Source organism: Manis javanica, chromosome 11 (genome assembly GCF_040802235.1).
Source record: "Manis javanica isolate MJ-LG chromosome 11, MJ_LKY, whole genome shotgun sequence".
Lineage (NCBI taxonomy): Eukaryota > Metazoa > Chordata > Mammalia > Pholidota > Manidae > Manis > Manis javanica.
This window is the reverse complement of record NC_133166.1, coordinates 89,317,920-89,341,365: the sequence shown is the minus strand read 5'-3', so window position 1 is coordinate 89,341,365 and position 23,446 is coordinate 89,317,920. Positions and strand designations below refer to the sequence as shown.

Genomic DNA, 23,446 nt, shown 5'->3' with positions numbered 1-23,446 from the left:
AAGTTTACAAAAATTTAGGCTTATTAAAAATCACCCCTTTATATTTTATTTATATGATAATTCCGTATTATAAAATCCCTGAGGGAGAAACAGAAATGTTGGAAGTGCATTATGAAATATCTTGTCACCACATCCTTGCCACGGACTTCATCTCCTCCTCTTTATCCGTCTGGGCGTTTTTATTTTGTGTTAAGTGTGGGGCAAAGACCTGGGAGCACAAAGAGGCTTTGACCATTCATGTACCTGATGAGAGTCCCATGCAGCTGGTGGGAAAAGGCATTGACGTCACCTGCATCACTGTGGCCACCCAAACATACATTAAGTCTTAACTCTCTAATGTAAAAAGAAACCATTCCAAAAATAGACCTGCTCTCTTCCCAGTGCAATACGTCTTACAAGATGGTGTGGAATTTAATGTTAAAGACACCCATGTCAGATAGGCTCCGTTCCCACTGGGAGGAATATCTCCATAATCCATGTCTTGCACAATTTTTCCTCCCTTGTTCATCCAGATCATGGAAATCTGAGGTGGTGGGGTGGGAAAAGCCATGAGCTTTGCAGAGAAACGTTGTAATCCCTGGAAAAGTTGAGATTTATTCTAACCAGTAGGGACTCTAGGAAGAAGTAAAGTTAGACAGAAGCATAGTATGTACTTAGCATAAAATATTAGAATTTAGCAGCAACTGGACTTCCCAATTAAGTTTCTACATTGCAGGAAACATCTAAAACCATGAATGACCTAGAATCTGGGTCCATCAATGACAAACTTCTTTACTGTGTACTTCCTACTAGAACGATGACGTGAAACTGAGCCATGCTCTGCCCCCTTAGAGCAGAACAAGCCTTATAGCTTTGAGTATTTGGAAAGTGTGTTGAAATCATCTACTGTTAACTTTTGAAATACATTTATGAGTCACAGAAAAGGAAAGCAGCTATATAATGTGTGACTGTTCTTGATAAATAATTTAGCAGATTAGAGATGAGAGCTCAGCCCTCCCTTTTCTCAATTCCGTGCTGGTGAAAATTGATGATCACAGCCATCTCAGTGCTGCTTTGGTTCGGAGGTGCTTTGTGTACTCAGGCTGGCACTTTCACAATTGCTCTAGTCTGAATGTTTGTGTCCCCCCCAAATTCCCATGTTGAAATCCTAAGCCCCAAAAGTGATGATATTAAGAGGTGGCACCTTGTAGAGGTGCTTAAATCGTAAGGGTGGAGCCCTCATGAATGGGATTAGTGCCTTATAAAAAAAGACTCCAGAGAGCTCCCTAGATCCCTTCCACCATGTGAGGACCCAGAAAGTAGTCAGTCTGCAGCCTAGAACAGGGCCCTCAGCCAAGCATACTGACACCCTCATTGCAGACTGCCAGCCTGCAGAACTGTGAGAAATTAATTTCTATTGTGTATAAGTTACCCAGTCTGGGGCATTTTGCTATACAACCTGAATGGACTAAGACAGTGATTATCATCAGATACAAACATATGTAATAGATCACATCGTGGTTATGCCCTTGAGGTAGCTACAGAAATTTGTATCACAGAGGGCCTCCAGCAGGGACAACAGGGACTTGCCCATTTGTGCCCTTGCTTCCTCACAACTATTCTGCTAGTTTTCCATACGGTGCTGTCTTTAATGTTCCCTGCTAAGTTGGGTCACATCCAGATGTACCGCCAGATGTACCGCCCGATGACATATCTGGAGGGGCTGCTCCCTGCTCATCTCTAAGACTCACCTCCTCACCCCACCTTGCCATCTGCCACCTGATGCAGAGAACCTTCAAGTCAACAATACTTTTCCTCTCTTTTTCCCGAGGCATGACACTTATGAGAAAAAGGCTTCCCAACATTAACAATAAAATGTAAATGCACCAGGAGGGGCTTTGCTTTTTGACAATGCCTGTAAGAAATTGATCCCAGATCTTTTTGCAAGAGTGGGTGTTCGCCAAAGGGTTGAGACCCCCATTAGGTCACTCATGTTGGATAGGAAGCAGGCTGGGTGGAAGAGCAGATACACTGAAATCAAATTCCTCACAACCCAGGGGCCCAGGTTCCCTCTGTTTTTCCAAAGAGCTCCTCACCCCAGAATCAGCATGATTAGTATTAACCCTCAAATCCCAATTCATAGCAATTGTGTCTCAGGCTCCCTACTTTCACCACAATGCTGGATTCACCGAGAGCAGCAGGCCAGCTAGGGGGTTCTCTTATATTGACAGACAAAGGCCATATAATCCCAGTAAGATTAGGTAATGGAGACAGGGCCCCTCCTCATAGCTGCCCAGCCTCGGCCCAAAATACCTTAGTAATGAAGGGTCTCATAAAGCCCCAAGTTGGCCCTAGATTTCAACAAGATCCTAAGCTGTCAGATAGTCTTGTCTGGCAACAATAATAACATCTAATGTGCAAACAGAGACCTACAGCATATAAAGTGGTCTTGTGGGTCTAAGCACCAGTTCTTCAGCCACCTCAGTGAAATCTGCCAGCAAGCGTTTACCTCCCCAGCCACAGCTCTTGCTAGAAGGCTCTTCTTCCAGGGTGCCAGCCCTTGCTGGCCTCTGGTAGCGATGGTCCCTCCCCCTGCCCCTTCAGATCTGGGGGTATGATGGCTTCCCTCTGTTGCACGTCTCTAGGGACTTCACTATCCCCTACTAGTTTCCTCACTCCTGACTGTAGCTCCGTAAATAATCTTGTTATTGAATTCTCCTCAGTTAAATCACTGAGTGTACCGGTTAGTCCTTGCCAGGACCGTTACCCGCAGCCAACCCTAGAAACTTATCCTGATGGTCACGGTGATTTGTCCAAGAGGCGGAACATGATCCAACTCAGACCAATTAGAGTCCTCTGTAAAAAAAAATTGTTTGTAACTAGCGCTAGAAAGAAGCTCATACTTTTGGAGTGGTGATATCAGGGTACGAGCTTTATGCTGGCTGCCAAGCCCCACCTCATGGAGAAAGCCATTCAAATCTTGGTTTTGATTCCTTGGGTCCCCACACTGACCTGAGTCCTGCCTTTCAAATAGCTTCCCCCTTTGTGCTTAAGCCAGTTTGAGTAGGTTTCTGTTATCTGCAACATTAAAATGAAGATGGCTATTCAGTCAGTGAGGGGGAGCAGAAGCCCAAGCTCATCATCTGCCTCCAAAACCCTTGGACAGAAAACTGTGACCCAGATGCCTTCCTCGCAGGCCTGCCCCAGCTCTGCAAAGTCCCACAATTAAATATCACTCCTGGGGAAAATACACATTATGTCTAGGCAAGAGACAGGCATAATTCATTCTGAATAATAAGATTCTAAGTGAAAAGTTCTGTGTTAACTAAAAGTTGACCAATTGAGTCCTACCTTTAATGTATAAGATGCATTTTTTACTGAAAGGTAAGTCCTTTCAGTAAATCTTATCATAAATCATTTAGTAAAGCAAAGACCCCCTGTCTTCTTTGTAAGTCCAGATATTCGCTCATACTGGTGTTGTGAGCCTTGGTTACTAAACAGCTTATAAGAATTGATACTAGAGTATTTTCCAACTTATCAGTGAAAAGAGGTGGAAGGATTTGTCTCACAGGATCCCAAAAAAAGTAGGTGTCCCTGGAGGTACTCCACTTTGGCAAGGCAAGGGGAATTGCTGACTCCTGTCAACATGCTGATAAAAAGTAACTAGGGCCAAGTTTTCATTGGGAGTTACAGGTTACCCCAGTCCAAATAACAAGATGGATTTCAGAATAGGGTGACTGTAATTAGGTGAATACAGATTATAAAAAGTTCTATAATAAACCCAAGGGTCTGTGGATATGGAGAAAGGTGTTCTCCCTCCTCTTTACCTGTCCCTTGTAGGGCGTCTTTCCCATACTCCAGGAATCTCCTTAATCAGGCAATACATTCTTCTTTCAGCTAATTCTTTTGATATAGTAACTCATGCCATTTGACCTCCTGCACCCACCTGATGATGTGAGCCACATTCTCTATAGCTATACAGGAAAGGCTGTCTTTATAGAAGATAATGAAATCTTGTCTGTCACCTGCCTACTGGAGAAACCCCACAGTGCTTCCAACCTCCAGCAAATCACGGCCAATCATTCTCTGGTACGTGTGAACCCCTAGAACACACACGCAGATCAGGAAGGGGTTTACACAGGGACATGGAGGTGAGTGCCCAGGTGAGGACTGTGGGCATGGCTGGAGGCATCCTCTGCCCCAGAACACATCACCCACAGGCCTGCCAGGGCATCACTGAGTCTTCAGCCAGTTCCTATGATATAAGACCACCTGTCAACAGGTATTGCAGAGTACCTACTGCACACCATAGCAGCATGATGATTCATTTGGGGAGTTATACTATAATGAAGTGATTAATTGATAAGCTTTATAGTGTCGCAGAGGAGGGAGAGATATGCAGGAGCCAGAAATACCCGTGGGAAGTTAACAGAGTAGGTGACTATGCATGAACAAGGAACTCACTAAGGCTGGCCACCAGGAAGTGAGACAGAAGGGCCAAATTTAGAATGGGAAAGGAGAAGATACAGGTCAGGAGCCTGAGTGAGGGTGGGAAATAGCAGCAAAGGACAACAGGCTACTGGGGAAGAGACAGACAATGTGGAAGGTGCCTACAGCAGATGGAGGGCACTGAGCTCCCTCAACCAGATTGTCCAGGTTGTGCCAAAACAGTGCAACTCAGCAACTGCTTGCATGCTGGGATCTGGGCTAGTGAGAGAGAACATGCATCCCTGTGGCATGCACCACCTGAGACACGCAGTGATCCTGCATGTTCCACTCTGAACACCTGCTGCCAGCCCCTCAGCAGCTGAGTGTTCCTCTCCCCATGATCAGGCATGAGGTTCTCTGCCAACCATGGGACCTGCAGCTCCTTCTGCCAAGAGACACATCATCATATGTGGTCAAGGGATGATAGCCTGTATATCCAACTGAAATACATTCAGGGATCCCATGGTCAGGATCTGAAAGGCCCAGGTGAAATATCTCAGAGTGAGTCCCTGGGGAGGAGGCAAAGCGGGAAGATTTTTAGGGTCAGACAATCTAGATTCAAAGCTCCCTTCCATTTAAGCCCTACATGAGCGCTCAGCGTTCAGCCACACCCACTCCTCCCAGGACCCAGCCGCTACTTCCTCCTGCAGAATCACAGAGCCCCAGGAACTGGGGCCTGCAAGGGGACTTAAGAGCTCTAGAAGACTTGGAGCTCTTTTTATTCAGGTTTGGGAAATTTAGGATGAAAATTTACAGGTAATTCTCAACTTCTCAGTGGACGTTGCTGCACTGGTGCACAGGGGAAGGACCCGGGACCACTCACTAGCCACCCAGGGAGCTGCCCCTGCAGGACACCTAAGGGCTGAAAACCCTGATACACCCACTCACCTTGTTTTATCAACAAAGGCTTGGGTAAGTGAGGGCTCCCTCCCCACCCCTGTGTGTGAACGTGTACGTGTGTATGTACACACACACACACACACACACACATACACACCTTCCCCAGGTCAGTCAGAGGGAATCCACATAAAGACCCAGACCTCTTGAGAAAAAATGTTTTAAAAGCACAGCATATTTTCTATTACATCAAACATCTTCTGTCAAAGTTTTCTTATTCTTTCTCCACTTTTCCTTCTGCCCAAATACCACTATAAGAATTGTGATCACCACTAAGAGTCGAAAGTAAACTAAACTGAAACACAACTATTTGGAACCTCTCTGCCACTTCCACACTGATCCTCTCTCAGCTCATCCAAGAAGCTTATGGCTTGGTGGAAACAGACAAGGCCATTTCAGAGTGTGATGGGTGTCATGATGGGGTTGGCATGGGGCGTGGACCCTCAGGGAAGACTTTCCAGAGAAAATATAGTTTAAGGGAGATTTTGGAGACAGGTAGGAGGTAAGCAGGCAAAGGGTCTGCAGGGGACTCAGGAAGGAGGGTGGTGGGAGCAGAGCAGAAATCATGTGTGCAGGCAGGAGGTATGGAGAGCATGGCATGCTGAGGGCACCAATGGCTCAAGCCAGCTGGAGCACAGCAGGTGTCACAGAGGAGACATGGAAAGATGATGTCTGGGAGGTGAGCGGAGCCCAGGCTGAGAAGGAGGGCCCTGCATGCCATGCCGAAGCGCTGGCAGAGAGGAGGCCTGCAGGGACAGCAGCTATCTTGCCCTACTCTGCTCGCTGCCATCTGGAAATGCCCACTCCAAGCCTCTGGTTTTCTTACCTTCTGCCACCCAGACCCATCCAAATTGTTCCCAGTCATCAAACCCATCTCCAGAGATACTCCCAGGACTAGCCTTGACATCTGACAAAGGAGGGCAAAGGAGGCCCACATACCAGAGATCCAAATACTAAAAAGGAATAAATCAAGCTAACACACTATTACATACTATCTGTTCTCCTACCTTGGCAAATATCCCTTAATACAACCTCAAAGGCCAAGTTCAAATTTATAAATCTCAGACATTGTGACATTCTGAACCTGAATGTGGTGGCACAGAAAAAGTTGGCCTGTGTCCTCTAGCCCCTGGCCCTTGGCCTGAGACCCACCACCTTCTCTGTCTACCCCGGTCCCACCCAGCCCTGCCAAGGGCCTTGTGCCCACATTTTGACACCCTGCTCTCCCGGTCAAACTCCATTGACAAACAATACCTCTTGGTCACCCATTGGGCCTAGCAGAGCCCTTACCAGCAGCATAGCACAGCCACAGGGGGATGGGCCAGAGGAAGAGGGCTGTGTAGACCTAAGCAGTCCCGAGTTACTTGGGCAGAGAACTGCAGACACAGGTGAGCACATGGGTTCCTCACTCTGTGGGGAAGGATATGGATAGGGGAGAACCAGAGTGAGCCCTCAGCCATGGCCACATCCAGGGACTTAACCTTGCCTGCCCAAGGGTCGTACTAGACACCACTTCTCCAAAGTCTTCCTAGATTGCCCAACCCAGTGCTCTCACACCCTTTAAGAACTCCTCTGGCACCTGGATCTGCCAACTTGGCCCTTGTTACTATGGAGAATCCTGGGTGAGTATGAGGCTCCCATTCTCCAGACTGAATACCATTTAATGATGATGTTGTCTCCTTCCCTGTCATTTATAAATATATAAGAAGAAAATAGCAAATCCTTAAAAATGTGCTCACAAAATGGTTGGGTTGTTTTTGTGTATACAAATCTGTCTGTGGTTTTCTTCTCTCTAAATGTGTTTCTGAAAGAACTCATAATGTGCAGACTGTCTTTTAGAGCTGTCCACCCCAAGCCCAGGGTACCCTTACCTTAATTTTATAGGAGACAGAATTCCCTGAGACTGAACCAGGCCTGCCGGGGCCCCTTCCACCTGACTGCACCAGTTCTGTAAAAGCAGAACATTTCTCTCCTCCCTCCCTGCTCCTCCGGCTGGGGTGGAGGCAGCTTGGCAGGCATCAGAGTAGGTATCCCAGCCCCGAAGACCCCTCGCTCGAGGTGGAATCCTGCATGTCCGCTGCAGCACTGAGCAAGATGGAGGCCGGTGTGCTCCGCGCCTGGGCAGAGCTTAGGGCCCACAAGGCCCCTCTGCATTGCTTTGACCTCTTACCTCCCCCTTTCCCTTCCTATGGGGGGTAGGATGTAGGGTTGGGGGGCAACACAGTAGGAGCCTCTGAAGTTAGGAATAAGAGCCTCTCCTCATAAAAGTATTGGTTCTTATGAAAGCAAAAGCTAGGGATGGAGGCAGAAGTACGAGTTCTATCCCCAGACCAATTGTCACCATATTCTGCCTTCTATGCTCTTTATCTTTGCTAACCTTCTATCTATTTCTCGATCCTAAGACATTCCAGAACTGAAGTTTAGTTTTTTTCCTTTGTATATCCTGCAAGACCTACCATGGGGAGCTTGGCACAGAGTAGGACCTTCCTAAATATTTATGAATTAAATCATTGGCAAACACTTTATTTCTCTACTTTGAAATAATGAAATATGTTGACATGAATATGAATCTCTTAAACCTGGGATTTATACATCAAAAAACACTTTAAATAAAGGGCAGGGTGGGGAATGGGGAGCATGGCTGAAATCTGACTTAACAATCAGTCTGGAGTCTGCAAAAGGTATATATGCTTGAATCTGCAGCCCATTTTGCAATAGTCCTATTTTTCCACATCTGGAAAGGTTATGCAACTGTTTAAAGATGGAGGCAAAAGAAAGAACAAGTCATGAACATTAGTTCTCACACTTTCTTAGTATCCATTTGTGTATTCTACAAAATGTGCACACCTCCTCTGTGCCAGGCACTGTTTTACGCCCTGAGCACACAACAGATCAAACAGATAAAAATGACTGCTCCTTTGGTGCCTACATCCTAATAGGAGGAGGGAAGAAGACAGACAATACAACATAAATGAAATATATAACCTGCCTTTTAAAAAGTCTAATGCAGAAAAATAAAGCTCTGCAAAGAGAACTAAGCAATACAATTTTTTTATTAAGGTATCATTGATATACAATCACATGAGCAACATTGTGGTTACTACATTCTCCCCAATTATCAAGTCCCCACCACATACCCCATTACAGTCACTGTCCATCAATGTAGTAAGATGCTATAAAGTCACTACTTGTCTTCTCTGTGCTATACTGCCTTCCCCATGCCCGCCCCCTACATTATGTTAGGAGGGGGGCACGTTAATGACCCCTTTTCCCCTCATCCCTCCTTTCCCACCCACCCTCCCCAGTCCCTTTCCCTTTGGTAACTTGTTAGTCCCTTCTTGGTTCTGTGAGTCTGCTGCTGTTTTGTTCCTTCAGTTTCTTTTTTTATTAAGGTATTATTGATATACACTCTTATGAAGGTTTCACATGAAAAAAAAATATGGTTACTACATTCACCCATATTATTGTGTACCCCCCCCCATACCCCATTGCAGTCACTGGCCATCAATGTAGTAAGATGGCACAGAGTCACTATTTGCCTTCTCTGTGCTACACTGTCTTCTCCATGATCCCCCCACACCATCTGTGCCAATCATAATATCCCTCAATCCCCTTCTCTCTCCCTCCCCACCCGCCCTTCTCCACCCCTCCCCTTTGGTAACCGCTAGTCCCTTCTTGGAGTCTGTGAGTCTGCTGCTGTTTTGTTCCTTCAGTTTTGCTTTGTTGTTATACTCCTCAGATGAGTGAAATCATTTGGTACTTGTCTCTCTCTGCCTGGCTTATTTCACTGAGCATAATACCCTCTAGCTCCATCCATGTTGTTGCAAATGGTAGGATTTGTTTTCTTCTTATGGCTGAATAATATTCCATTGTGTATATGTACACATGTTCTTTATCCATTCAGCTACTGATGGACACTTGGTTGCTTCCATTATCTTGGCTGTTGTGAATAGTGCTGCAATAAACATAGGGGTGCATATGTCTTTTTGAATCGGTGATCCTGTTTTCTTAGGGTAAATTCCTAGGAGTGGAATTCCTGGGTCAAATGGTATTTCTATTTTTAGTTTTTTGAGGAACCTCCATACTGCTTTCCACAATGGTTGAACTAATTTACATTCCCACCAGCAGTGTAGGAGGGTTCCCCTTTGTCTGCATCCTCACCAGCATTTGTTGTTGTTTGTCTTTTGTATGTTGGCCATTCTAACTGGTGTGAGGTGATATCTCATTGTGGTTTTAATTTGCATTTCTCTGATGATCAGTGATGTGGAGCATCTTTTCATGTGCCTGTTGGCCATCTGAATTTCTTCTTTGGAGAAGTGTCTGTTCAGATCCTCTGCCCATTTTTTAATTGGATGATTTGCTTTTTGTTTGTTGAGGTGCATGAGCTCTTTATATATTTTGGATGTCAACCCCTATTGGATCTGTCATTTATGAATATATTCTCCCATAATGTAGGATGCCTTTTTGTTTTACTGCTGGTGTCCTTGACTATACAGAAGCTTTTTAGTTTGATATAGTCCCACTGTTCATTTTTTTAAGCAATACAATTTTAAACAGCAATGGATAGGAAAGGTTTCCCAGAGAAGGTACCTTCTGAACAAGAGCCTGCAGGGAGCGAGGGAACCAGGCAGATATTGGGGGACAGCAGTCCAGGCAGGGGGACTGTAGGAAGGTCCTGAGGAAATGATACACTTGACATGGTCCAGGAGCAGTAAGAAGGCCTGTGGCTGAACCCAAGGGCATGAGGGAATAGGTAGGAATTGCTTTCATGCTTATTCATAGGAGAAAACCTCACAGAAATCAAATTCCAGGCAAAGAATGGCAAATGAGAAGGAAGAAGGAATTAAAGAAGAGACAGTGTTTCTCAGCTAAGCTGGATTGGTAGAGACCTCGCCTTGGAATCTGTGGCTCCTTTTATGACATCCGTGGTCTACATGCTAATAGGTACTACCCAGTATTAACAACTTGGGGCATTACCTTTCAAGGGGAGGATTTATTCTGAGTATCACTGACATCATCTCCACCATGGTATTTACAGTTTATATAATTTCACTTATAAAAATAGAACCTCATAAAAACCTGTGTTATCTGGAATGTATAAGAGGTAAATAGAAATACACTGTTGACAGAACTGTGTAAGCATAGTGTAATGTCCCTTCCCCCAACCTCAATCTCAGTCTAATTCCTGGTTTCAGAGCAGTTGTTCTCCAGCAGCCCTGCTCTGCCCCTAATGGCTGGCCTCCGTCTGCTGTCATCTGCCCATCCACAACCCCACCTCCGGCTGCCACGGCATGGCTCTGTGCCAGAACATCGCAGCCCGCGCCCCTTGGTTTGCCACGAGCCCATCTGGTGGGCCCACAGGCACAAGTCACGCTTGCCCCTTAGTAGGGCTTTCACGACGCTCCCTCGGCTGTGATGGGAAGTTGGCTGACAGATGTTAAGTCAGTATCTCCGAACAGAACAGAAAAGACAGAGGAAAGCCCATGGTACCCTAGACATTGTGAGAATCTGTACCTTGCAGATATGTTCCCTGGATGATCAGATTCCTAGTATAACTATGAAGGCTGAATCATTTGAAAAGACTTATATTTGACCATTTTGGTTCTACCAAAATGGCAATTTCATACGATTCAGTCTAATCTTCCGATTCTTTATTGCGATGTAAATTATGAAATTAGGTTTCTCCTTCCCTTTCCATGAACAGATTGTCAGCATCAACTCCCTTACTAAACTGAAATCTACAGTTTAGAATTTGGTCTTCCGTCCAGGCCAGTCAAACGCATCCCTCACGGACGTTGCTGGAAAGCCTGAACCGCTCAAGCAGGCAGCTCTCAGACCAGACGTGGTGTCCACTGCTTTATGTCCTAGATTGTGTTCCCTCTAACCTGTAAATGAACTACTTGGGCCATTTTTACAAAAGGTTATGCAAATCACTGGATTATCAAATAATTGATCAAACGTTTTCAGGTATTCATCCGAGGGGACAGTCTGTATTTATTGGGTATCTACTGTGTATAAGGAATTGGGTATCTACATGTTAAGAAGATAAAAACAAATCTACTTTCCTCCAGGAACTTACAGCATTATTGGGGGACTTAAGCATAAATAAAATATACACATAAATACAGAGCAATAACACATGGCAGCCAGCAGTAAGTGCCACAAAGAGGCAGAGTGCTCCAGCTCAGGGGAGAGACCCCACTCTCATGTGAAGGGATTTGGAAATACTCCACGGAGGAGGTGACAAACCTTCCATGAAAGTGAGTCTTCAATGAATGGAGAAGAGAAATAGCATCTGAATCATAACCATTAGAACTGCATTGGCTTAGTGACTGCATACCATGTGTTGGGTGCCATGCTAAACCCTTGAAAAACACTGAGTTTCATTTACTTCTCACAGCAGCTCTTTGAAATATAGGTTTTATGATTCCCATTTTGCAGGCAGAAAATAGGTACAGAGAGGTGAAGAAAATTATGGATTGCTTAGAATCCATAAGTGGAGGAGCAGGAATCACACTAAAATGTGATGTCTCTGCCTTAGACTAGTTACCCAACTGGTCTTAACCCAGGGACACTTCCCCATCCCAGGCTGTGTTCCAGGCTCCTCGCCCTGTCATCAGTGCTCTCTTCTGCCCCCTTGTGTCAAGGATGACTCACTGTCCCAGATTTCCTTGCCCCTCAGGGCTCAGACTCCAGTTCATCCTGCAAGTGGGCTGTGGGTCCTGATTGGATAACCAGGCCAACAATTATTTGTTGCCCCTCCCAAGGAGCCCAATGCCTCAGTACAGTCAACATGATTATGATTCCTGGGAACCACTCTTTGGAATTTGAGGCATCGTGGGAATGAGGGAGGAATGGATGGTGATATTTTTAGTTAAGAGGACCTTTGGACACTTCTCATACCATGCAGAAATGTGGGTGGCTCTATGCACAGCAAAAACTGCCTGTCCCTACCAACTTGTCTATCTACAGGAACTTACTGAGGGCCTGAAAGTGCTGAATGTAGCAGTGTGATTTTTTTTTAGCTACTTTTTTGAGGCTAACCTTTTGCAGGTTATCACTGTCTCCTTTTGCATAAGTGTTTTTCTTTTCTGAGTATCCAGTAGACACAGTCCTAGCTGCTAAGGATACAGCAGTGAACACATCAATGTTCCAGCCCTCTGAGCTAATTTCTAGAAGAAAGGCTGGCAATAGATAAATATATAATACAAGATCAGGTGGTGATAAAGGTTGTGAAAAAAAAATAAAGCAGAGGAAGGAGAGAGAGTGTGAAGAGAGCTAATATTTTTGACAGAAGGACCAAGAAAGGTCTCTCTGAGCAGGTGGCATTTGAGAAGAGATGTGAACACAGGGAGGAGGCGAGCCTTGGGAGAAGAAGCTTCCAGACAGAACAGCAAGCCTAGGTCCTCACAGACGGCACATGTGCAAATGCTGGAGGAACAGGAGGGAGACCACGAAGGGCCATGTAGAGCTCCGGAGCACAAATAAATTAGCTCTGGTGGCTTTTTTCTCTGCATATAACAATGACCATATGTCTCATATTTCCCAGAAGGATTCCAATTTTATGAATTTTATTCTTTTTAAATGATTCATTGAAGTTGTAACAAAATGTGATTTGATATGTGTACTCTTGAAAGGTTTTCTACAATAAATATAAATTCAGACATCAGAAAGAATGTCCTTTGTCATCAACCTCAATCTGGGTTTCAAAAAACAAGTATTTAAAGAGTCATGTGCTTGATCTTTAACTTAGCCCCCCTCCCTCCAGTTCTTAGAAATTCTCTTGGGTAAGAGGATTGAGGTCAATGAATTTTAAGTAAGAATAAACAGATATTCCAAACTAACCAGAAGAAAATCTACAAATTTGTTGAACTTCTCAGATTTAGATAGATCTAATGTCAACCAAGAAGAAGAGGGCCTTAGGGGAGTGGAACATTGTCTCAGAGAAATTTCTATGGCATGTACCTTGGCAACAGCTCCATGGAAACACACTGAAGTCCAATAAAGGCTACAGCAAATGCTCATATTTTCTCATGTTAACTCTTTGAAATCTTTGGTCATTTCTAAGCAGATAATCTACAAGTATGTCCTTTAACACTACCTGGGTTGGCAATTTAGGGTGCTTATCCACCATCAGTCTTTGTGAAGGACCCCACCATTTGTGAAACAGACGGATACATCCACAGAATTATGGGTAATATTTCAAGAGACTGACCTTGGTTATTTCAAGATTAAACACACAAACCACATATGGTTAAGGGAGATCCCACACATGCCCCTAGCCTAATTATACCCACCCCCATCACTGGGTCACAGTTTCACACAGGCCAGAATGAAAAACAGGATGAGACATCTTTCCTTTTTTTTCATACAAATTCTGCAACTACAGAAAATCACAGTTGTGAATTTTTAGTCATTATTGCTGCCCAAGTTTTCTGGGCACACAGTCTGCTAATTTCAATTTCTTAGGGACATTACCTTAGCACATAAATTCACTCAGGAAGCATTTATTAAGTGCCTATTGGTCACTAGGTAGTGTCGGGGAAATACAGAAGAGAAAAATGCTATCTTTCCCAGCCTTTAAGGAGTGCCTCAAAGAAAAGACTTTTGCAAATAGAAAGCCATAGAACTGTGAACAGGAGCTCTGGGAGTACAAGGAAGAAGGAGTCTCCTGCAGGCTCCAGAGTCGATGAAAGCAACACGCTGGAAGTGATTTTGGAGTTACCGCCCCTAAGGTTGCGGTCACTAGAGTAGCAAATAGTGTTACCAAAGCCCAGTGGGGGTCAGAACCATGAAGAAGGGCCATCCCGGGAAAACCATACTGCAGAGGGACATAGCTACTCCCAGAGACATTGTAGGAATGTGAAAGAGTGGGAGGCAGAGACCCAGCCCACCACAAGAGTTAGTTACACCATCACATGGAAGATAATGTTTAGGGGAGACTGTGGTCATATTATTGGGAAACCCTTTGACGATCAAAAGCAGGTGATATATATAAGCTTTAAACTTCTATTCTAGAAATATCACCCTTTTCCCCCTTCCTCCTTTCGTCCTCCAGCATCTGTCTCTTACCTGAACCCCTAATCTTTCCCATTTCTGACTTGAATGGTGGCACTCTTCTGCATTAAATGTCTATAAAAGCAGGTACTACGTCGGTGGTGTTCACTGTCATATCCCCAAAAGTGCCTGGCACATAGTAGACCATCAACTAACATTCATGGCATTAATACACAGATGATTAAAAAGAGCTCATTTCTGTCAAGTTCATGAGTCACCACCCACAGTGCTGGCCCAGACTGAGCTTTAGACATTGCTGCCAACCTGCTCAGGAATGCCAGCTCCTAGCTCTGTGAGCAGTTGCTTAGGGAAGGAAGCCTGGTGCTTGCAGCCCATGGGTCTTCTCATGCATTTGGGACAAGAGGAGGCCTTTGCTTCCCCAGGGACATGAGCCCCTAAACAATGAAAAACTCCTTGTTCTACTTAGCTGATACCTTTTACACCCAGTAAGCCATTCCGGAACCATGGTTTTATCTTTCTGGAGTCTTCTGTGGCAGGTGGGGCTTGTGGTGAGGAGGAAAATCATAAATAAGTCTCAACAACGCGTCTGCTCCACTGTTCAATCCCTCCGAAACGCTGACCACCTCCCCATGAGATTCCCTAAGCTAGTGAAGAGAAGAAATAAAGTGACAGAAAGGCTATGAGCAGAAAAGAAGAGGAGCAATGCTCAGAAGGAAAGGGAGGAAGTTACCAGGAGGGTCTTTCCTGAATGGCTTCCAGGCCCCTCAGGAGGTGAATGACATCAAAACTGTACACACATGAATTGGAAAACTGTTCAGCTCGTCCATCATTCCTACAAGTCCTGGGTTTAATAAACACACTTCCCTGCCCCAGCTTCTTCATCATTTCATCACAAGTTTTAGGAAGACGAGCTGTTCCCCAGTCTGCCTCAACTTTGGAATTTAGAGCCAAGAGAATTTGGGGTTCCCACGGGCATCACTGTGCTTCACTGTTAATGAGCAATGGGAGGTAACAGGGAAACCTTCAGCCTCCTTAGAGGCCTTCGCTTTCGGATTCTTCTAACTGCAACGCTTGGCAGGTGCCTGCTGACTTTCTAGGACCTATACTTCCCCTGGCTCTTCAGTGATTTAGCAACTGAGCGACACTGAGGGGCCTCTGCCAATAAAAACACAAAGATTCAGTGTCATCAGTGGCTAGGCAGAATAGAGAGAAACAATGAAAGCGTGGCCCTCTACCCTGACTTTTAACCCCTTGTTGGTCTCACACTCCGCTTGCTTCTTCTGGCATGCCTGCCTTGACCCTGTTCCCAACTTTTAAATAATGATGCTGTGTATTTGTGCACATACACAGCTACGGGCAAGGCACAGAGAACACAAGTACCTGGTCTCTCAAGGTGCTCGAAAGAAAAGAAGCCTTTGGTTCTTCCTGGAACTTAGAGTTCAGCCAAGGTGGACAAGAGAGATTCACACAAAGATCCTAGGACTCGAAACTCCCTGTTCTGGGTTCCTCCAATCCTACAGTCCATATGTTTGATATAGCATGTTATCACCTACACTTCCCTGTCATTTTAAACGTAGGTCTATCTTCCCTATAGCACCCAGCACAATAAGCTCAAAAAAGGCTTATTGAACAAAGGAGGATAAGAAAAAGGTCTGAAAGAAGATTCTGAGGGGAGCTACTCCCTTGCTTGGTTTAACAATCCCCTGGATCAAGCTGTGGCTACACTGTCATCAGGAGAGCATGAGAGGTTGAGAAATAACAGCTTAAGCTTGTCCAGGGAGCTAGGGGATAGGCTCAGACAGGAACAAGGAGTAGAGGTGAGTGGGAGAAATGCATGGAGGCAGGGCCATGAGGCTGGCTGGCTTGAGCTCCAGTTTGGGGCCCTTGGTTTGCATCCCAGCTACTTGACCTTGAGCAGAATCCCAAATTGCACTGAGGCTCAGTTTCTTCAACTTCCAAAGCAAAAGCAAATGCTGGCATATATTTCACAAGGTTGTTGAACTATTAGATGAGTATTAGATGAAGTATTCTGTTTATGAGGCACCTAGTAGGTAGCAGATCTATACATACTGGTTTCCTTCTGCGGTAGGCTGAATAATGTCCCCTCTCCACCCTACAGATACCCACATCCTAATCTCCAGAACCTGGAAAATGTTATATCACATGGAAAAGAGGACTTAACAGATATGATTAAATTAAGAGTCTTGCAATGGGGGATTATCTGGTGGGTCCCAAAGTAATCATAAGAGTCCTGAAAAGAAGGCAGCAAGAGGGTCAGAAAAGATCTGACAATGGAAGTGAGGTTGAAATGATTCATTGCTGGAAAGGGGACATGAGCCAAGGAATGCAGACAGCCTTTAGAACTGGAAAGAGAAGGAGAGATCCTCCCCTACGCCCTCCAGAAGGAATGCAACCCTGCCAATACTTTGATTTTTTGCCCACACAAGACCCACTTTTTAACTTCTAACCTCCAGAACTGTAAAAGAATAAATCTGTATTGTTTTAGGCCACTAAGTTTGTGGTGATTTGTTAACAGCAATAGAAGACTGTATGTCTTCCATCTATCCCCTTCCCAAAAAAAAGAAGCCAAATAATGAAGTTAATACTTGGCAACCTCTCAACAGCTCCTCGCACCTTCTCTTCTCAGATCTTTGTATTTCTTTCTTCCTTTCCTTTTTCCTTCTCTCCTTTAACAAATGTGGAGCACCGTGTGCCTCTCCCAGGGCCCCCAACAGTCCCAGGGGTCTCTCACTCGCACTGGAGCTCCATGGCAATATATCTGTTCCTCTGAATTTCTGTTACATTAAAAAATAGGGATGGTGACCATGCCTTTCATTTCTAAGTGATTTCATTCTAATTGCAAATTAGCAAATACAATCCAGGCAACCCGAAGCACACACACAAAAAGCCACAGAATAATAAGAGAAAAATTGCCCTTCAGAGAAAGCCACATTTTAATATATGTCTTCTCAGTGCTTCTCCTATGACTCTCTCTCTCTCTCTCTCTCTCTCTCTCTCTCTCTATATATATATATATATATATATATATATATATATATATATATATATATATAGTTTTACCAAAAGAAGAGTTTCACATCCTAATACTATTTTGTAACTTATTTTTTACCTAGCAATTTCCCAATGTCAACATGTATTTTTTAATGGCATAGTTTTACTAGTACTTAAATTCTTAAATCAATAGATTCATTAAAAATCAAGATCTTAAAGGACGGACGAGTGAAAACTGCCTCACTAAGCTGGGAAGCATTGTGGGGGGGGAATGTCCCGTGCATTTTCCTTGGGAAGAACAAGCCCTCCCTCTGAGCAACTGTCTCTCTGTGAATCTTAGGCTGTACTTTTCAGAGTGGCTTGTGCTTATTTTGTTCACTGGATCCCCTTCATTGTGTCTTTGGCTTTTTAATGTCTGATTTATTATATGTATCTTATGGTTCTTCTGAAGAATCTGAACCATTTGCAAATGGGGTAAGTCATTCTCAAAAATCAAAAGATAAACGAATTAGCAAAAGATCTTGTTCATTAAATATTTCAACATAATGTAATTAATCGTGGTCAATAAGTAGTTTCCTCTTGGCTATTTAAAAAAAAAAACAGTAGGTGTGTGCATCTCTGAAATCTGATCTGAGCCACTTTCTGTGCTTAGGTAAAATTCATTTGCTAATTTTTGGGTAAGGTTAGCGCTTGTACAAATGGACAGTAGAGTACTGTGGCAAAAAATGCGTCTAAGACAAACTTGTTTTCAGATGGGGCTCTGCCATTTCCTACCTACAAGATCTTTGGCAAATTATTGACCTCTCTAAGCCTCAGATTTCTCATAAGGGAAATGGGAGTAGTAACAGTATCTGCCTTACAGAGTTGTGAGGGTTCAATGAGGTCAGCAGTGGTAGAACCAAGAGGTGACTTGTCACTCACTGGGACTAATCACCACCAGCTCTCTTGAGCCATCTCCAAATAGCTTACAATTTAAGAAAAGGCCGTGGGTCTACCATGTAACCTCAGTTCAAGCCTCCTAGACCTGCCATCCAAATAAGATACATTCTAAAACCTGCCCCATGTGGAAATTCTGGAGCCACTTCTAAAGATTATGCACGTACGTCACTAGCCCAATGTCAGGTACATGGTAAGTAAGTGTTAGCAATTGTTCCTACTACTACTACTATTACTATTATTCAACAGTTTACCAACAGGATTGTGGTTTTTGCTCCTCTGTGTAACCTACAAATTCATGGAGGATGGTGAAGGTCATACCTGCCTTCCTAGTTCAAATCCACTGTTGTGTCAAGAAATTTACTGAATTCCAATAATATATTTTAACTTTGAATACTCACCAATATGCATTCATTCATACATTACTACCTTGCCTCATTCTAAAAAAGGATTTAAAACTACTAGCTCTTGGCTTCCCTACTTCTCTTTTTTCAATTTTTCTTTTCTTATTTTTTGTATTTCTGATTATGCAAGTAAACATTTCATGGCAGAAAACTGTCAAAGTTTAAATACATTTCTTTTTTTCTATATGTAAAAATTTTCTATTTATAAAAATGTTCCTATATGTCAAAGTGAACAGGGTTGAAATCATATCATATATAAAATTTTGTGCCTTCCTATTTTCTATATATGTCATTACACACTTTTAAACATTTCTAATGACCATTGAATGGATATTTTATAAATTGTTAATCACTTCCTATTGTTGGATATATAAGTTGACTAGAATTCCTCCTTACTTATTTTAAAGCAAGGATAAGGATGTTGGTAACAACCAAGGGAGGAAAAAAAAAACATAATGTAATAATGTATGGATATTTCCTGTGATGGGGGCTGGGAAATGTAGACAGCCATTGCAGGATCGATGGAGGCCATGAGTGGATGTTTCCCAGTGTTCCAATACATGCAATATATGTATCAGGGTTTTAAAAAGAGTGGACTAATAATGAAGAGCATAATACCTAACATCTATGTTACAGTTTCCTCCCTTATTCTGTATTTTTTTCTAAAAGGATTTAGGGTGAACTCAACAACAAAAAAACAAGTAACTTAAAAAATGCATAAAGGACTTCAAAAGGCATTTCCCCACAGATGACATACAAATGGCCAATAGGCAGATAAAAGATGCTCAATATCACTAATCATTAGGGAAATGCAAATCAAAACCACAATGAAATACCACTTCACATCCATTAGGATGGCTATTCCTAAAAAAAAACCCAGAAAATAACAAGTGTTGGCAATGATGTAGAGATACTCTTGTGCACTGTTAATGGGAATGTAAAATGGTGCAGTCACTGTGGAAGCCAGTCTGGTGGTTCCTCAAAACACTAAAAACAGTGCCTTTAAAATTCTTAAAACTCCTAGAGCCTCAGTTTCCAAATATTTACAATGGGAATAATGATAGTACTCACTTCATGATTTTGTTATGCAGATTAAATGAGGTAACAGGGTTAAAAAAACTTAAACATAGAATTATCATATGACCAACAATTTCACTTCTGGGTTTTACCCAAATGAACTAGAAGAGTGGTCTTGAAGAGACATTTGTATACCCATGTTCATAGCAGCATTATTTACAATACCCAAAGTTGGAAGGAACCCAAGTGTCCATTGATGGATGAATGCATAAACAACATGTGGTCTACACATACAATGGAATATTATTTGGCCTTTAAAAGGAAGAAAATTCTGATGCAGGCTACAACATGGATGAACCTTGAGGACATTATGCTAAATGAAATAAACCTGTCACAAAAAGACAAATCCTATAGGACTCCATTTACATGAGGTTCTTGGAATCATCAAATTCATAGAGACAGAATGTAGAATGGTGGCTGTGAGGAGGTACGGTGGGGAGAATAGGGAGTCAATGAATGGGATAAAAGAGTTCTGGAGATGAGTTGAGCAACAATGTGAATATACGTAACACTACTGAACTATATACTTAAAAATGGTTAAGATGGTAAATTTTGTTACCTGTACTTTGCCACAATTAAAAAATTTTTAATTACTTTTGAAAAAGGATTTAAGGTGACATAGTATCTTATACTTTGCAAAATGCCTTCACATATATCCTAGTTGATCTTTAAAACAACCTATTGCAGAAGCAGGTTGGGTGTTGTTATGCCCATTTCAGAGTGGCAGAGATCCCCTTGTAGGGGTGTCATGGGACTCCCACAGCTTTTAGTGGGAGTGGGCAACTCAGGTCTATCTGGCATCCTTAGCAATAGGAAGTGATTTCATCCTTGATCCTCATTCTCACAGGATCTATAGCCTGGTGGCCTGTGCCCTATTCTCTGCACTGACATCCCCTATTTCAGCACAAGATCCTTGCAGGACTCCAGTAAGCTGCTTCCATCACTCACCCTTCCAAACGGTGGAGACTCACTCAGGGGCCAGCGGTTCTCCTGGATGCTGTCTTAGGACTCTACTCTGAGTTGGAGTGTTAGCCTCCTCCAGGAACATGAGCAGAATCTAAGTGTTACAGTTAGATGAGTTCTGACAAGCGCATATACTGTGTGACCCATACTCTTAACAAGATACAGAACATTTATATGTCTTCAGAAAGTTTCCCTTCCTAGTCTATATCCCCTACCACCAAGGCAACTACTGTTTTGATTTTTTACTTCATAAGAATTTTGGATTCTTCTTTTTTGGGGGGATTTGAGGGAATAGGAGGAGATGGCTTTTTGCTAAATATTCTTCCTGAGTAATTATTTATGCCAGGACTTGGGACATAAATAATTACATAAACTAAACAAACAAAGAACAGAAAGAAGTAGTAGCTTCCTTTGTTTCTACTTGCATTTTAACTACAGCTTCCCTTTCCCTGAGGCCTGTCTCCCCAAGTGCTTGAGAGTTCCTTGAAGGCAAGGCCCAAAGCTATGCATCTGTGTCCTCAGTGCCAGTCACATAGAAGGCCCTCAACACGCGCCAGTAGTTTCCTCTTGGCCATCTTCTAAGCACTTTTCACAGATCAATTCATTTAATCCTTGTGACACTGATGAGAAAGGCATACAGTATCCCTTTCCCAGGCTGAAGATAGTGAGAGATTAAGCATCTTTTCAGAGACATAACAGTGAGCATGTAGCAGAATTGCAATTTGCATTCAGGTAATCTGCCTCCAAGTATGGCTCTTAATCACTATTTTCCTCTGCCCCTCAATTTGCATGTGTTCATTGATGAATGAAAGATGGCTGTCCCATCTCAATATATCCATAACCAAATTGAACAGTTCTCTCCCAATAGTTTCTTTTCCCCACATCTGACCTCAACTGTTCCTCCAGGGCCTCAGAGAAGCCTGAAGTTTTTGGCTTTCACCTCTTTCTTCCCTAATCCAGTCCAATCTCTCCTCACACCTAGGTGTTTTGTTTTGATTGTCCTTGGAAACATTTATCAGATTGACTCCTTCCTCTGCATCCACAATTGCTGTCATCCAGGTCCGGTCCTCCTCGCTTACAGCCGGATGACCACAGCAGCTTCCTCACTGCTTTCCCTGACTTTACTTCCTGTTGCTTCACAAGCTCTGCAGAAGCCTCCCAGGTGTGATCTGAAACTGGCCCTGTACTCAGAGGGCAGGGAGAAACCAAAGAAAGAGGCGGGCCACCCCCGGTTGGTAGGTAGCAGGTTTAAGAAGCAAGGGAACTTACATAGGAGGCTTGTCTTGGGTGAACACAAGACGAGTAGATCTCTGCATCCACCTGCCAAATCTTAACAGTTTTATAGATGCCTTAACTGGGTTCAGTCATGTATACTGGTCTTAAAACCACATCACTATGTCAAGGCTGTGACTTTGGGGCCGCCTCTGGGAGCAGGGAAGGCAGGCGGAACCTATATTCCAAGGACAGGGTAGGTGGTGAGGAGCCTCTGGTTGCCAGGGTCAAGCTCCCAGGTCAACTGGAGGTCACATCTTCTCAAGGACACTCCTCAACACTACCTCAGTCCAGTGGTGCCTTGAGGCTTACACACATGTTTATTTAACCTTCACAGTAATCCATAAGCTAAATAGTACTGTTCATGTTCTATAGATGAGGAACTGAATAACTGAACCCGGATTCAAACAGGCTTGGCTGGCTCTGAGGATTCTTCCACCTCCAAAAAGACTGGTGATCTGGGCAAGTCACTTAAACCTCTAAGTCTCAAATTTCCCACTGATAAAATGTGGATAATAACATTAATAACCTCATTGTGAGGGCAACTGAGATCACACAGCACTGTGTCTGACACAAGTAAGTGCACAATGATAATCAGCAATTTAAGTTCACAAACCCCATAGCATGTCTAACAGATGAGTTGGCTAATTGTTCGGACTGAAATGCTCTCTGGAAGAGCTCCTGAACCATAGCTGAGAGGAAACTGCCATACCTGGCCCCTTCTTTGTTCCTTAGAGGTAATCCTTCCTGGGAAGCACCAAATGCTGCATGAAAAAATTACCTTACCAGTTACCTGTAGAACGCACAGCAAAAGAAAGTACACCCCAGTCCCATGGAAGTGCACAGAATCCGTGGCCCTGCCCTGTCCAGGCTGTGTGACCACAGGACAATTTGAAACCTCTCTGAGCTTTTCTCATCTACAAGATGGGTATAGTTAATACCTTCCCCTCAAGCATAGTGAGATAATGCACACATGGTCTTTAGCGTATTGCCAGACACATAGAAAGACCTACATTAAGGCGTTGTGAATCATTGTCATAGTCAGATAATGCATATGAGCACACTTTATTGTAAGTCGAGGACGAAATGGATTTACAATCACGTTACTAGGATCAAGTATTAGAAGTAGAGAAAAGGTGAAAGGATTGCGCAACCCAGGTACTTACAAACTGCCTTCCTATGTGTGAACAAGCAGCTCCTTCCCTGAAGCCCGAGGGGGCAAGAGGGAGAAGAGCGGCCCCGCCTCCCGTCCCGGAGCCCCGCCTCCGGCGTCGCATGACGCGTGCACAAGCCCCGCCCGCGAGGGGGCGGGCCAGAACAATCACGTGAACACGGATGCGGAAGTGGTGCGGCGGACCGCGTTGGTGGTTGGCCGCAGCGAGGATCTCGGGGGCGGGGTC

At 43.8% G+C, this 23,446-nt stretch overlaps 1 protein-coding gene across 1 annotated transcript; it reads right to left on the bottom strand.

Moving 5' to 3' along the window:
* Positions 1-3,702: 3,702 nt before the first annotated feature.
* On the bottom strand, positions 3,703-23,323 carry LOC108395059 (major histocompatibility complex class I-related gene protein). Its single transcript, XM_073217731.1, is given in 6 exon segments — positions 3,703-4,082; positions 4,726-4,855; positions 4,858-4,976; positions 6,191-6,317; positions 6,655-6,774; positions 23,213-23,323. Coding segments are annotated over 6 exon segments (987 nt in total).
* Between the last annotated feature and the right edge of the window lie 123 nt (positions 23,324-23,446).